Source organism: Chiloscyllium plagiosum, chromosome 10 (assembly GCF_004010195.1).
Source record: "Chiloscyllium plagiosum isolate BGI_BamShark_2017 chromosome 10, ASM401019v2, whole genome shotgun sequence".
Classification (NCBI taxonomy): domain Eukaryota; kingdom Metazoa; phylum Chordata; class Chondrichthyes; order Orectolobiformes; family Hemiscylliidae; genus Chiloscyllium; species Chiloscyllium plagiosum.
The window spans coordinates 88,193,536-88,208,517 of record NC_057719.1 but is presented as its reverse complement, the minus strand read 5'-3'; the positions used below and the strand labels follow the sequence as shown (position 1 = coordinate 88,208,517).

General features: G+C 42.9%; 1 protein-coding gene across 1 annotated transcript in view; it reads left to right on the top strand.

The window, feature by feature from the left end:
* Positions 1 to 14,982, top strand: part of znf106a (zinc finger protein 106a) — a 92,082-nt gene that overhangs the window by 30,551 nt on the left and 46,549 nt on the right. Inside the window, exons 4-5 of the mRNA XM_043698332.1 lie at positions 79 to 279; positions 12,776 to 14,953. Coding sequence (XP_043554267.1) covers positions 79 to 279; positions 12,776 to 14,953 — 2,379 coding nt within the window. The remainder of the gene's footprint in view (positions 1 to 78; positions 280 to 12,775; positions 14,954 to 14,982) is intronic.

Below are 14,982 nucleotides of genomic sequence, written 5' to 3'. Positions count from 1 at the left end.
CCCATGCTCTAACACTCCAACTTCTTCCACGATGCCTGTCGGTACAGTTCAGTCTCCACCATCTCCCTCTTTCGACAGGGACTGCAAACATGAATGCCGTGTCTGCAAGGTAACAGTGGTGGGCCTCTCAGCCTACGCCAAGCACATCTCCAGCCAGCTGCATAAAGAGAAAGTGGACACTCAGGGGAGAGAAGAGAACCAGAGAGATGATGGCAAAGATGAGGAGTACTTCGATAAGGAGCTTCTTCAGCTGATCCGGCAGCGAAAGGAAGTAAAAAGGTAAGCCTGCTTAAAAAGCTAAGGGTAAATATCTGAGGGTGGGATTGTCGATTGGAAAAGGATCTTGATGACTGGTATTAAGTTGCAGGGAAAGAAGTGTCTGACTGTACAGTCCCCTTAAGGATTTCTGAGACTATTTTAGGGACTGTTACTAAGTGAATTTCGGTAAATAGTCTGATGTTGATTTCATTGTCATTTTTGCATTTTTACTGATGTGGCCATAATTTGGGACAGGCTTCATCGGACGAGGCGTAACAGATTGTCCTCACTTGCCTATGATTATGATTAATGCAGTAATAATGAAGATATAATTAATGTAACAAGCTGCCAGTTAAAGTGAAGACTTGTGGGCATGTATTAATTTGTGCTGCCATTCCCTTTAGCTCAGACTTACTCCACTCTAGTTGGACTGTTCCTTTGTAAACAGCGCTTTAAATATCATCGCAGGGCACATTGATAGTTCAACATTGCAACTTGAGCCAAGGAAAGGTTTTGAAATGTGTCCTGTATGCTTTCTCCAAATTATTTACACAAAGATACAAACAATAATTGCTAAAGCACGAAACTAAAACAGAATTGCAGCACCTTAGCTGACTTAGTTATCCTGTTGAGGCTGGGGAAATTAGATCCTAGTCAGAGTACATTCTCAGAGAACACAGTCCATATTCAGCTCATCAATTCAGGCTTCTGGCAGAGGCTAAAGCCTTCGAAATTTTATTTCGGTGCTGCTTGAACATTAGAAATTTCACTCTGGATGACAATGGTAGGCAGTCTTCCTCAAAAGAAATCCGTTTATTGGGCCGGTGAGATAAGGCAAACAAGTAGCTGAATCAGACCATTTGACCTCCAATATCTTTTGTCATTTAGTAATATCATGACTAATGTGATTGTAGCCTTATCTCCTCATTCCCATCTCCTTCTCCTTCCACGACTCCTCATCCCTGAGCTTGCCAAGACCACCTCTCCCTAAAATAGGTAATGTAGTGATATGAGGCCCTTCTGAACTTCACCTCTGTACTGAAATGAGGCACTGTGCTGTTACGAACAAACCAAATTATGAAAGGCCAAGGGGGATGCCAGGGTAAAGCATGAATGTGTGGATGTTGTATAAGGAGAGCCTAGTGCTGGAGATTTCACAGAATATTATTACTGAAATCCAGTCCTTTGAGGAGGAGGGTTACATATGTTTTTACAAAGAATGGTGTGCCACTATTCCATCAGGAAATTTCCATCATTTAATGCAGGTGATATTACCTGGGAATGTGGTCAGTCTGGTCTTTCAGGTAGGGTTCACAAGGAAAGCCTGTGTGTTTGCAAAAATTCAGCAGAGTGTTCTGGCATTACAGTTCCCTGGTTATATGCCTAGCTACTCATTTGTAAGGGTAAGGGTTTTAGGAGAATCTGCAGCAGAGAGGAAATAACTAGGTTAAGAACAAGAACAACATGGAATTATGCTGCACAGTTAGTGTAATAAAATGTGTTTAAAGTGCTTCACAGAATAAAATTTTGTTTAATAACACATCTGAATCACAAGGTATCCATACAGGTTATCAAACGCTTAGTAAAAGGATCACTTTCAAGGCAGAGAACACAGTGGAGTGGCTGAAGGATGGAATTTAAGAGTTTAAGACCTGGAGAGCTGAAGGCAACCAACCATGGTTGAACAATGAAGATTTAGGGTATGTGAGAATCCAAGAGGGAGCAGGTAGAAGGTTAGGGATGAAGAGAGATGAGGGATTTGACATTGAGGATGATTTTACAACTGAAGTGCTGCCAGACTTTGAACCATTGTGGATAGTGAGCACCAAGGTGATAGGTGAGTGGAATTTACTGAGAGGATATGAGCAGCAGACTTCTGATCATGTTTATCAGGGAGCAATGTGGAAAGTCATAGATTCGTACAATGCAGAAAAGGCCCTTTGGTGCATCGAGTTTATGCCAAGACATAACTACCTCTAAAAGTGCAGTCATCCCAATTTCTTGCACTTGCCCCACATCCTTGAATGTTTGAACTACTACTCCAAATATTTTTTAAAGGTTGTAAGGTTTCCAGCCCTCCACTACCTTCTGAGGCAGTGCATTCCAGATTCCCACCACCCACTGAGTGAAAAGGCTTTTCCCCCAAATCCCCTCTGAATCTCCTGCCCCATACTCTAAAACTATGCCCTCTGGTCAGAGTATTTGAGATGCTTTGATGCTCAGATTGTGGATGAGGGTGTTGACTTGCTCGCAGAGCTATTAATTTTGTTCACGAATGTTTCATCACCATTCTCGTTAATATCAGTGTGCCTCTGTGAAGTGTTGGGGTTCTGACCCACTTGCTTTTTATTTGATGAGTCCATTGGGGATGGTAGTGTCATTTCCGGTTTTGTTGCTGGTTCTGTTTCTTAGTGGTTGGTATATGGGGTCCAACTCTATATGTTTATTCATGGAGTTCCGGTTTAAGTGCCAAGCTTCTAGGAATTCCCGAGCATGTCACTGTTTGGCTCATCCTAGGATGGGTACGTTGTCCCAGTCGAATTGGTGTCCTTTATTATCCATGTATATGGATGCAAGCAATAGGTGATCATGTCTCTTAACGGCTAATTTCCTTCCTGTTTGCTTTATGTAGAGCTTTTGATAGTCTTTATATGGTATTTTGTATATAACGGTCCTGTTGGTTGTGGCTATGGGATCCTTTATACTTGTTAGTAGCTGTTGTAGTGTGGTAATTGATTTGTGGACTACCATGATACCCAGGGTTCAGAATAGTCTGGTGTCATTTCTGATATGTCCTTAATGTACAGTAGTGTGGCCAGTGTGTGGACATGTTGTGTTTTCCTGAAGTGGTCTGATGTGTAGATATCTGCTGACTGCGCTTTCTCGGTACCCATTGATTCTGAAGGCGTCGTGTAGGTATTCTTTTTCTGCTTTGCGTAGCTCCAGGGTGCTGTAGTGTGTTATGGCTTGCTTCAACAATGTTCTGATGCAGTACCGTTTGTGGGTGTTGGGATGGTTGCTGTTGTAAATGAGTACTTGGTCTATGTGGGTGGCCTTATGCCAGTAAGGATGGTGTTGATGAGTTGATGGGCTTCCTTCACCTGTTCACGTTTGGTAATGACAAAGTTGTCACTTACATAACGGATTAACATTTTAGGCTGGATAGTGGGCAGTGCTGCCTGTTGTAGTCTTTGCATGACAGCTTCTGTTATTAGTCCTGCTATCTGTGATCCCCATGGGTGTTCCGTTGATTTGTTTGTATACCTGGCTATTGAAGATGAAGTGGGTCGTGAGGCACAGATCCAGTCGTTTGAGGGTGCTGTCCTTGCTGTTGGTGTTGAAGGTTGTCTGCATTCCTGGTCCTTTGAGTAGCAAGATTAGTGTTTCCTTGGGCAGGGGGATGTCTATGGCAGTGAATGGTGTTGTCATGTTGAAGGAGGCTATAATCTGGTCCTCATCTACACAAGCCAGGAGAAATTAACACGACATATTTCCAAAAAAATGAGGCCAGAGGGATCCAGCATACCCCATTTCTGTGAACTCCCCAAGGTAAACAAACCAGGCTCCCCCAACTCCAAAACCTCCTTAGATCCATAGTTTCATTTCCAGAACACTGACAGACAGGCAAGCCACAGGACTGCATCAAAAATGAAAACACCCAGTAGACAACTCAACTCACTCCACCTAAGAATTCACCGACTTCATCAAGGACACCAAAATAGGTGAGGATGAGATTATGGTCTCCTTTGACATGATAGCATTGTTCATCTCCATAGACATCCCCCTAGCCAAGGAAACACTAGCCTTGCTACTTGAAGGACGAAGAAATAAGGCAACCTACAACGCCAACACCATCGGCAAAGACAGCACTCAAACTACTAGGTCTGTGCCTCATGATCCGCTTCATCTTCAATGGCCAGATATACAGATAGATCAATGAAACACCAGGACTAATAACAGAAGCTGTCCTGCAAAGGCTAGGATGGAAAGCACTGCCATCCTAAACTGTGGATCCGCTATGTCGGTGATACCTTTGTCATTACCAAATGCGCACAGGTGTAAGAAACCCATCAACCCATATACAACCTCCTTACTGGCATAAAATTCATCAAGGAAGAAGAGAACAACCACCAACTCCCTTTCCTGGACGTAATGGTTGAACACAAGGCCAGTGGGAAGTTCCAGACCAGCGTATATAGGAAGGCCACCCACACAGACCAAGTACTTACTCACAACAGCAACCATCACAACACCCACAAACGGAGCAGAATAAGAACATTTTTCAAGCGTGCCATAACACACTGCGGCACCTCGAGCTCAATAAGAATACCTGCATAACATCTTCAGAAACAACAGGCACCCAAAAAAGCATAATCTGCCGATACCTACACCAGAGACTACAACAGGAAGGCACAACACATCTGCACACGCTGTCATACATTCAGGACATATCAGAAATGACTACCAGACTATTCCTGGGTATAATGGTAGCCCACAAACCAACTACCACACTATGACAGCTATAAAGGATCTCCTACCCACAACCAACAGATTATTTATAAAATACCATGAAAAGACTGCCAAAAGCACTACATAAGGCATACAGGAAGGAAATTAGCCAGCAGAGTACACCAACACCCACTAGCCGTCAAGAGACATGAACACCTATCGTTTGATTTCATACACACTGATAATAAAGGACACCAATTCGACTGAGACAACGTATCCATCCTAGGACAAGCCAAACAGTGACATGCACGGAATTCCTAGAAGTTTGGCACTCAAACCGGGACTCCATTAACAAACATATAGAGTTGGACTCCATATACCAACCTTTAAGAAACAGAACCAGCAACAAAACCGGAAATGACACTACCATCCCCAATGTACCCATCACATAAATAGCAAGTGGGACAGAGCACCAATGCTTCACCAGAGGTACACTGATGAAGTTAGCTAGAATGGTGATGAAATGTCTGTGAACAAACTTACCAGCTCAACGAGCAAGTCAACACCCTCACAATGCCCTCTGATTGACCCGTCAGCTAAGGGGAACTGCTGCCCTCTATTCACCCTGTCCATACCCCTCGCAATCTTCTACAGCTCAATCATGTCCTCTCTCCGTCTTCTCTGCTCGAAAGAAAATAAACCAAGCCTATCTAGTCTTTCCTTATAGCTTAGTTTCTCAATCCCAGGCAATATCCTGGTGAACGTCTTCTGTATCCGCTCTAGTGCCATTCACATCCTCCTTGTAGTGAGTTGAACTAGATACAGTACTCCAGTTGTGGCTTGACCAATGCTCTGTACAATTCCAACATTACCACCTTGCTGTTATACTTCATGCCACGACTGATGAAAGCAAGTACAGTATCCCATGTGACATCTTAACTACTTATTCATTTGCCCTGCTGACTTCAGGGATCTGTGATTAATTGCCACAAATTCCCTCTGTTCTTCTAAGCTACTAAGTGTCTTGCCATTTATTAAATACTCCCTCATCTTGTTTCTTCTTCCAAATCTTACGCTTATCAGGGTTAAATATCATCTGCCAGTGGATGGCCCATCTAACCAACCCATCTACATCTTCCTGTAACATTCTGTAAACTTGCTGAACAATTTCCCCACATTTTCATTTATATTATTTATGTATATAAAAATAAGGGTCCCAGTGCTGATCCTTGTGATAGACTGTCACTCAAACTGACAGTACTGTATTACTAAGCCAGTTCCTGAGCCATCTTGCCATGTATCCCTTAATTTCACGTGCTTTAACCAGACAAGAGAACATTGATGTTGTCAGATTTAGAGGTAACATTTGTATGGAGGAGGATTTTGAGAGCAGATGAACTGAGGCCTGACAAATACAGGAATTATTTCAAAATTGGGAACAGGCAGTCTTAGTGATGGAGCAGGTATGCGGTTCCAAGCTGAGCTCAGGTTCAGCTTTCAATATCTGCCAGAGTTGAGGCATGGAGTTCTTGTTTAGAGAGCAGAGGGTAGGTACTGACACTTATGGCTTTGGTTTTCCCAATACTCAGTTGGAGACATCTCCTCATCTAACGGTGGACCCCTAACATGTCACATGACAAATTGGATACGGTACAATGATAGACTGAAGTGGTGAAGACACAGCTTGGGTGTGTTTAGTGCATTTGTGGAAGCTAATGCAGAATGAACTCCAAGGTTAAATGGCCTACTCTCATTTGTATGACTTCAGAAATACAGAGGGACAAGAGTTGATCTAATAGGCGTGGATTCTTTTAAGAGAAGTAAAAGTTTGTTTATATTGGTCAGTAAATCAGTAAGAAGGGGCATTCTGATTCATATTGAAATAAATTTCGGAAATTTATTTCAATATGAATCAGAATGCCCCTTCTTACTGATTTACTGACCAATATAAACAAACTTTTACTTCTCTTAAAAGAATCCACGCCTATTAGATCAACTCTTGTCCCTCTGTATTTCTGAAGTCATACAAATGAGAGTAGGCCATTTAACCTTGGAGTTCATTCTGCATTAGCTTCCACAAATGCACTAAACACACCCAAGCTGTGTCTTCACCACTTCAGTCTATCATTGTATCGTATCCAATTTGTCATGTGACATGTTAGGGGTCCACCGTTAGATGAGGAGATGTCTCCAACTGAGTATTCTCCAACAATAGAAGTCAATGAATAAGATTCACTTTTTTGAGCAAGTACTTTTTCTGCAACTGTGTCATGTTAGCATTGCATTCAACCTCCTCATTTTCTTACAAAGCATATTTCCTCCTTTTTGCACCATTAGATTTAAGTACTGTTGCTATCTGTTTTGCCACATTTACGATGTGGAAGTGCCGGTGTTGGGCTTGGTTGGACAAGGTCAGAAGTCGCATGACACCAGGTTATAGTCCAACAGGTTTATTTCAGATTACAAGCTTTCAGAGCACTGCTCCTCCTTCACTTCACCTGACGAAGGAACAGCACTCCGAAAACTTGTGATTTCAAATAAACCTGTTGGACTATAACTTGGTGTCTTGTGACATTGAGGAGAAAGTGAGGTCTGCAGATGCTGGAGATCAGAGCTGAAAATGTGTTGCTGGAAAAGCGCAGCAGGTCAGGCAGCATCCAGGGAACAGGAGAATCGACGTTTCGGGCATAAGCCCTTCCTCATTCCTGAAGAAGGGCTTATGCCCGAAACGTCGATTCTCCTGTTCCCTGGATGCTGCCTGACCTGCTGCGCTTTTCCAGCAACACATTTTCAGCCTTGTGACATTGCCGCATTTAACTCATGCTTTTCCTGCATTTTTCATTCAAGCTATTTGCAAGTTAATTTAAATGTTATGTTTTCCTCTTTATCTTCATAATTTTTAAATATACTTTTTAAACCAGCAGACAGAGTTTCTAACTCAAATGAAAGCAAACTACTGTGGGTGCTGGAGTACTAAAATGAAAATAGAGTGCTGGAGAAACTCAGCAGATCTGGCAGCACATGTCTTCGGAAGAAGTTGTCCATGGAAGTGTCACTGGACTCTGTACGTTAATTCTGTTCCTTTCTCCATGGAATCTGCCTGACCTGCTAAGTTTCTCCAGTCCTTTCTGTTTTTATGTTAGAGTTTCTAACTCTTCTGGACCATCTTCAGAAACATCATTATTAGCAGCAGATTCACAAAATTCTGTTCAGTCACTCGGCTTTCCCTGTCAGACCTTATGTTCAGCTACTTCCCAGGGATCCACACCAACATTCTCTCTAACTTTGCTACTCAGTTGGCCATCAACTTCTAAAAGTGGAAGTCAATGCATCGTCACATGGAACCTTGGAATGGCAACCTAGAGGGGATGTGATCCACATCTTCAGTGGCAAATGACGTAAACGGAATCAGGACCAGTGACTAGGTCATGGTTTAGTTTAGGCTGCACTGTGGCCAACACCACTGTTAAATGATTAATGTGTATGAGATTCAAGTGTACCTTTTTAAACTCTCACCAAACAACAAAGCACCATGTGTTGCAAAGAAATGTAAATAAGAAATGCAAGTACACTAGGGAGAAGCCCTGGGGTGTAGCTTTCCAAGTAGTGACTGTTTTTAGAATTTTGTACAGACCTTTTTCCCTGTATTTTAATTGCATGTTGCTGTCACTTTCAGCTCTGATATTTTTTACAAGGCTGTTCTCTTTGTCGTTTATTAACCCAATTGCAACAAATTTGATTAGGCTCTAATCCAGTTCAGTTTTCTGGGAGTAGCCTGAAATTGTGCTTCAACTACTTGTACTATACAGGAATGGCTGATGTAAAGGGTACAACAAACAGTGTATGCACAGATGGATCAAGATGGCAATCTTAAATGGCAGTGTCCTATATCCTGCATTAAGTGTGTACATTCTGTTTAAATTAAGCCTGTACAATGGAGAGTTAAATAATTGCCTTCAATATCTTGAATCAATATCTTTGCATTTAGTGAACTATCTGGAGAGAAATGCATATCGTCGACCACTGGTTTCTCTGCCACCCCTGTATCTCTAAGGAAAACAATTGGCTTTCCTCTCTTGCCATACAAGAGTGTGATACTACCATTAAAGAGAATACTCCTATAAATTTCTGTAACCCAGTATTTTCTAGGAACAGTATTTTCTAGGCAGGGACATTGTCAGTACAAATATTACAGTTTTATTGGTCTTCCAACATTCAGCCTTCATGTGTAGCTTTTCATGTTATCCCCTGAAACTAAATTTGTATAGTAGGCTATTTTGTAAAATTATCTGAAGCATGTCCAATCTCCTGTGGAGACCATTTAAGTCCTGCGAAACCTCTCATTTGATCCAGCAGAAGTAACCAGTGGTCTACATGTAGATTTTTAAACTTTTACTCCGTCAAACCAAAATAAATGCAATTGTATCTGTAGGAATTGTACAGTTGGATGGCACAGTGGCTCAGTGGTTAGCACTGCTGCCTCACAGCACCAGGGTCCCAGGTTTGATTCCAGCCTTGGGCAAGTGGCTGTGTGGAGTTTGCACATTCTCCCAGTGTCTGTGTGCGTTTCCTCTGGGTGCTCCAGTTTTCTCCCACAGTCCAAAGATGTGCAGGTAATGTGAATTGGCCATGCTAAATTGCCCGTAATGTTAGGTGCATCAGGCAGAGTTTGGGTGGGTGTGGACTGGTTGGGCCAAAGGGCCTGTTTCCACACTCTAGGGAATCTAATCTAAAGAAATATAATTACTATAGATAAATCTCTGAAATGTCTCAAGTATTTCCATTGGCATATATGGCAATCACCTCGGCCACAAAGTCTTTCGAACCCCTCTTCTTTCCAGGTGGAGTTTTCTGTAATCCCATCTGACAACAAATTTCTTACTCCCACATTTCCATATTCGAATGTCTGCCAAAAGGTGCATCCTTTGGGATCTTTCACAACCCTGCTCCCAGAATCAGTTGTTTTGGATGTCTTCCAGCTGTGCACTACTATCCACCTTGGGTGTTTTTTATTCAGCTTCTCCATCACTACCAAACTGTCCATCCTGTGCTTAAAAAAATTAACTTTGAATCTTACCTTTTCTGTCTATTGGGTAAAATTTGACTATGCTTCCATTTCCATAGCCAATCTGAGCCACAGGCTGATTTCTTAGACGTCATGGCCAGGAATTCCAATTTTCAATTCCCTCTCTCAGAAACTGGGAGCTGTAGTTTCTGTTTCAGTAAGAGACTCTCACGAAGATAAACACGATGTTTGAAGCTACAGTAAGTGCAGACAACTGTTTAAAATCTGCAAACCTGCCAGATATTGACAGGAACAACTATGTACACTGTCGCAGTGTACTTCATGGTGTTACACTTCCCCTAGAATGATAACTTTTTGAAAGAGATGAATCTTCCTAATGATGATAAAAAGGTTGAAGGACAATATTTTCAAACCTTTACTGCAACAGAGATTAAAAATAGGAGACTAAATATTAATTGGGGTGGCACAGTGGCTCAGTGGTTAACACTGCTTTCTCACAGCGCCGGTGGCCCAGGTTCGATTCCCGTTTTGGACAACTGTCTGCGTGGGTTTCCTCCTGGTGCTCCGGTTTCCTCCCACAGTCCAAAGATGTTGAGGTCAGGTGAATTAGCCATGCTAAGTTGTCCATAGTGTTAGGTGTCTTTATCAGGAGTAAATATATGGGACTGGGTCTGGGTGGGTTGTTCTTCGGAGGGTCGGTATGGACTCGTTGGGCTAAAGGGCCTGTTTCCATGCTGTAGGGAATCTAATTTAATCTAATCTAATTAAAAGGCAAATTATATGCAAATCATAATATAAAAGGTTATGTTTTGCATTTAACAACACAACCAAAGTATGTCTTATACACTTTTACCTAACATCACGCTTTTGGCAAAGATGTTGTATGAAAAGATAATTGGCTGTTAGTAAGGATCACCTCTCTGCTACACTCCGTCAAATCCCTTAATGTCCTGTGATATGCATTCCCCTCCACTTGTGTTTTCCTGGAGCCAAATAACATCAACATGAATGAATTCCTGTCTCCCTCAGGTTATAAGTGATAATTTGGAATTGCAGAGGTCCCATATCGGACCCCTTTAGAAGGTTTTGTCATAGACCCACGGGGTCATACAGCACGAAAACAGACCTTTTGGTTCCACTCATCTATCCTGACCATAATCCCGAACTGAACCAGTTTTACCTGTCTGCCCTTCCAAATATTTCTTATTCATGAGTTTATCCAAATGTCTTTTAAACATTGTAACTGTACCCGCATCTACCACTTCCTCTGGAAGTTCATTCCACAGACGAGTACTGTGTAAAACAAACGTTGCCCCTTGTGTCTTTTTTAAATCTTTCTCCTCTCACTTTAAAAAATATGCCCCCTAGTCTTAAAATCTCCAACCCTCGGGAAGAGGCACCTGCCTTTCACCTTATCCATATGCTCAATGTTTTATAAACCTCTATAAGGTCACTCTCCTATACCCCGATGGCAAAAGTCTATCCAACTTCTCTCTTTAACTCAACCCCTCTATTCCCAGCAACATCTGGGTAAATTCTGAACCCTCTCAGCTTAATAATATCCTTCCAAAGCAGGGCAACCAGAACTGAACACACTACTCCAGAAGAGGCCTCACCAAGGCCCTGTACAATCCTCAACATGGCGTCCCAACTCCTATACTCAATGGTCTAAACACTGAAGGCCATCATGCTAAATGCCTTCTTTACAACCCCATCTACATGTGATACAAACTTCAAAGAAATATATACTTGAGCCCCTAGTGTTCTCTGTTTTGCAACACCACGACAGCCCTACTTGTAATTGAATAAGTCCTGCCCTTGTTTGTTTCACCAAAATGCAATACCTCACATTGGTCCAAATTAAATTATACTTTCCACTCCTCAGCCTATAGAACATAGAATAATAGAGCGCAGAACAGGCCTTTCGGCCCTCAATGTACGCCGACCTGTGAACTATTCTTAGCTCGTCCCCCTACGCTATCCCATCATCATCCATGTGCTTATCCAAGGATTGTTTAAATCTCCCTAATGTGGCTGAGTTAACTACATTGTCAGGCAGGGCATTCCACGCCCTTACCACTCTGAGTAAAGAACATGCCTCTGACATCTGTCTTAAATCTATCACCCCTCAATCCCAGTTAATCACATCTCTTTGTGTCTTCACCATCCACAATACTACCAGTTGTCAGTTCAAGTTAAACTTCTCTACATTGAGAAGTTATTTTTGCTCGTTACTGTTTTGAACAGAACAGCGAAGATTTGTCAGGTGGAGAGTTTCAACTCTTCGACCTGTATCTCATTAGTACCTGTGCTCTGTTCTGTGGGATACTATGAAAGGTGTTAAAACTAGCATTCCATTGCAATGGATTTACACTTGAGTTTCTCTCCTCATGGCATGAGATCACATGGGTATTTCTCCAAACTGAGGTGTTTATCAGGAATGGCAAGTACATGTTTCTTTCTACAGTTCTCCGAAGTAGTTTTGAGTTGAAATTAAATTGTAAAACATAGCCATCTTGCAAATTTCACTGTTTCGCGTCAATAGAGAAGTGGTAAGAAGAGTGGAACATATGACTGTAGAAGAGGCTAAAGATTTAGACAAAAAGATGGGTATTTAGAGTTTTTTTTTTAAAGAAAAGGGCATCTTGGCAGGCAAGTATGTTTGCAGAGCAAGAGCTAACTCGGTCACCAGTGGTCGGGTGCAGGGAATTGGGGAATGTGCACAGTCACAATGAAAGCCAAGGACAGGAAATCTAACTGAGATTAGAGGAGGTTTCAAGAGGTGACAACTGTTTTAACATAGAGAATTTAGAACATGGAATGATATACATTAGTTATTGCTGAACAGAAATGATCATATTTAGAGGGGAATAGATCAATATTTGGAAAAGAAAAATGAAATGTGATGGAAAAGGGGCTGGAAATGATTTAGTAGATAACTACAGTTGAAGAGCTGGTGAAGGTATGACAGGCTGAATGGTGTCCCTGTACGCTCTAATTGCTGTAATTCTGTCTGACCGCTTCCGTTTTCTTTTCATGCAGAAAGAATGATACTTCAACAACATGGAACAGAGCAACAGAAAATGATGACAGGCAGCACAGGAGGCCACGAGAAGATCGACAGGCATACCCTGAACCCATGAGCAAGTATAATCCGTCCCCATGGCATCATGAAAAAGGAGAGTGTAACTGGGATTGGGAGTCACGAGATTATGGAAACTCCAGATCAAACAATTTTCAGTATTGCCATTGGAAGACCAATTCAGGGGCTCCTTGGCACTCACCAAGGGGATCTTATAATTGGCATTCACATGGTACAGGAGGCTCGCCACAGTGGTATTCCAACTACAACTGGCATTCCAGTGGATCAGGGGGAGTGTCTGGCTGGCACTCCCAAAGCCAGAGTGGAGCACCCAACTGGAACACCAATGTCAGCAACAATGGGGACAATCCATCTCAGTACATGACCACTTGTCCGAATGCGAGATTCCAGCCTTGTGTATTAAACAATATGGCGAAACTGCGCAAGCTGAATAAAAAAGAGGCTAAAAGAGACCGGTATATCTGGGAGAACACACAAAACTGGAGGCGGACAGCTGATGGCAGAGGAGCAGCGTTGGCACAGAGGGACCCCGGTGACAGGTGGAACCTGGGTGATGGCCCATTCCAGGGCTACATGGATTTCACTAGAGATGATGTGACAAATCAAGGAATGATGATGTTTGACCCACAGGATGGCAAACTGAGTAAAGAAGACCAGAACGGGGGGAAAGGGTCGAGCCCCTCAAGAGATAAGAAACATCGGTGGGCCCCTTATCGGTCTCATAAATCTGCAGAGGTACCTGTGGCAGCCCGAGATCCCGGGTCTAAACAAAAAGGCAATGATGATTCCATGAAAGGTAGTATGTTGCAAAAACCTAAAGAACTAGAAACGGAACATGAGGGCAGCGCTGCCTCTGTCCCTGGGAAGACAAGTGGCAGCCTGAATGGCTGTGAGAATTCTCTGAATCAGCAAGCAGGTGCCTCTGAGAATGGAACCAAAATAATGGACAAAGATGGGAATCGGGTTCCTGGTACACTTCGCACCAAATCATTTCCTCCTCCTGAATTCACACCGTGTGCATCAAATTTAGATCCGACAAGTCTTTTGAAAGAAAATAAATCTTCGTGTAGCACAGAAAGTGGGAAGTCCCTGAGCAAACCCGGTTTAGAAACACAGAGCTGCTCACCATTCAGTAATGCCATACTACAGCCAAATAGCCCACTTACTGCATCGGGAGCTCCACTTTCAACACAATCTAGCCGAAGCCTGACTATACAACCTTCGCTGGATGTGCCAAACAGTACCGGTAAATACCAGCTGGACAGCAGTTTGAGTGAAGAGCTCAGGCGTGCCAGAGAAGCTTTGAGATGCAGTCAGACTGAAGCTGTGAAGTGCAGCCAGCAGGAAGCTTGTACAGAGTCCACAGAGATTAACTGGAAAAATAGAAACAATAAAACAGCTTGCAAGTCCCCCCCAGCAACGGCTAGTGCAAATCCAAACATGGCAGAAGCTCGATTAGGCTGCAAAGCAATTGGTGAAGAGGAATTTACTGACATCTCAGAAGAAACAAAACAAACTATGTGTGTAGACTCTGCCAACATTTGTTCAGGTCAGGGGCAACTACGTTTCAATCCATTGAAGCAGGAAATGGCTGTGTTATATTCTCAGAATGGTGATGGTGTGAATTGCGAACTTTCAGCTGCAAAAGGAGCATTTAAGGCCACCTCAGCTGCAGGAAGCAGTGTTCATTCACCTACCACCTTCTCCTTTGCAATGATTGAAACCAAAAGTGATAATGAGATTCAAAGCACTGCTTATGGCAAGACCAGTGATAATTGTTCCTCCGACTCAGAGCTGCAGAACGGGGGTCCTCAAAACTCCAACCATCTCCTCTCGGAGCTCAACAAACTTGGGCTTCCCACCTCGATACAGAGAGACCTGACCCGCCACATCAACGCAAAGGCAAGGCCTGGGACGCATGTCCCTGAACCGAACCTCAATATTGCCCGCAGAATTCGGAGCATTGGGAGCCAAAGAAAGAGTGAATCAGAAAAGGAATCTGGCCTAAAACCAACCTTGCGCCAGCTGTTGAACGTATCACGGCGTCACCTCAACTGGGATCAAGTCATTCAACAGGTCGCGAAGAAGAAACAGGAGCTTGGGAAGGGTTTGCCGAGGTCAGTACTGAAAGAAATTGTTCGTTTTC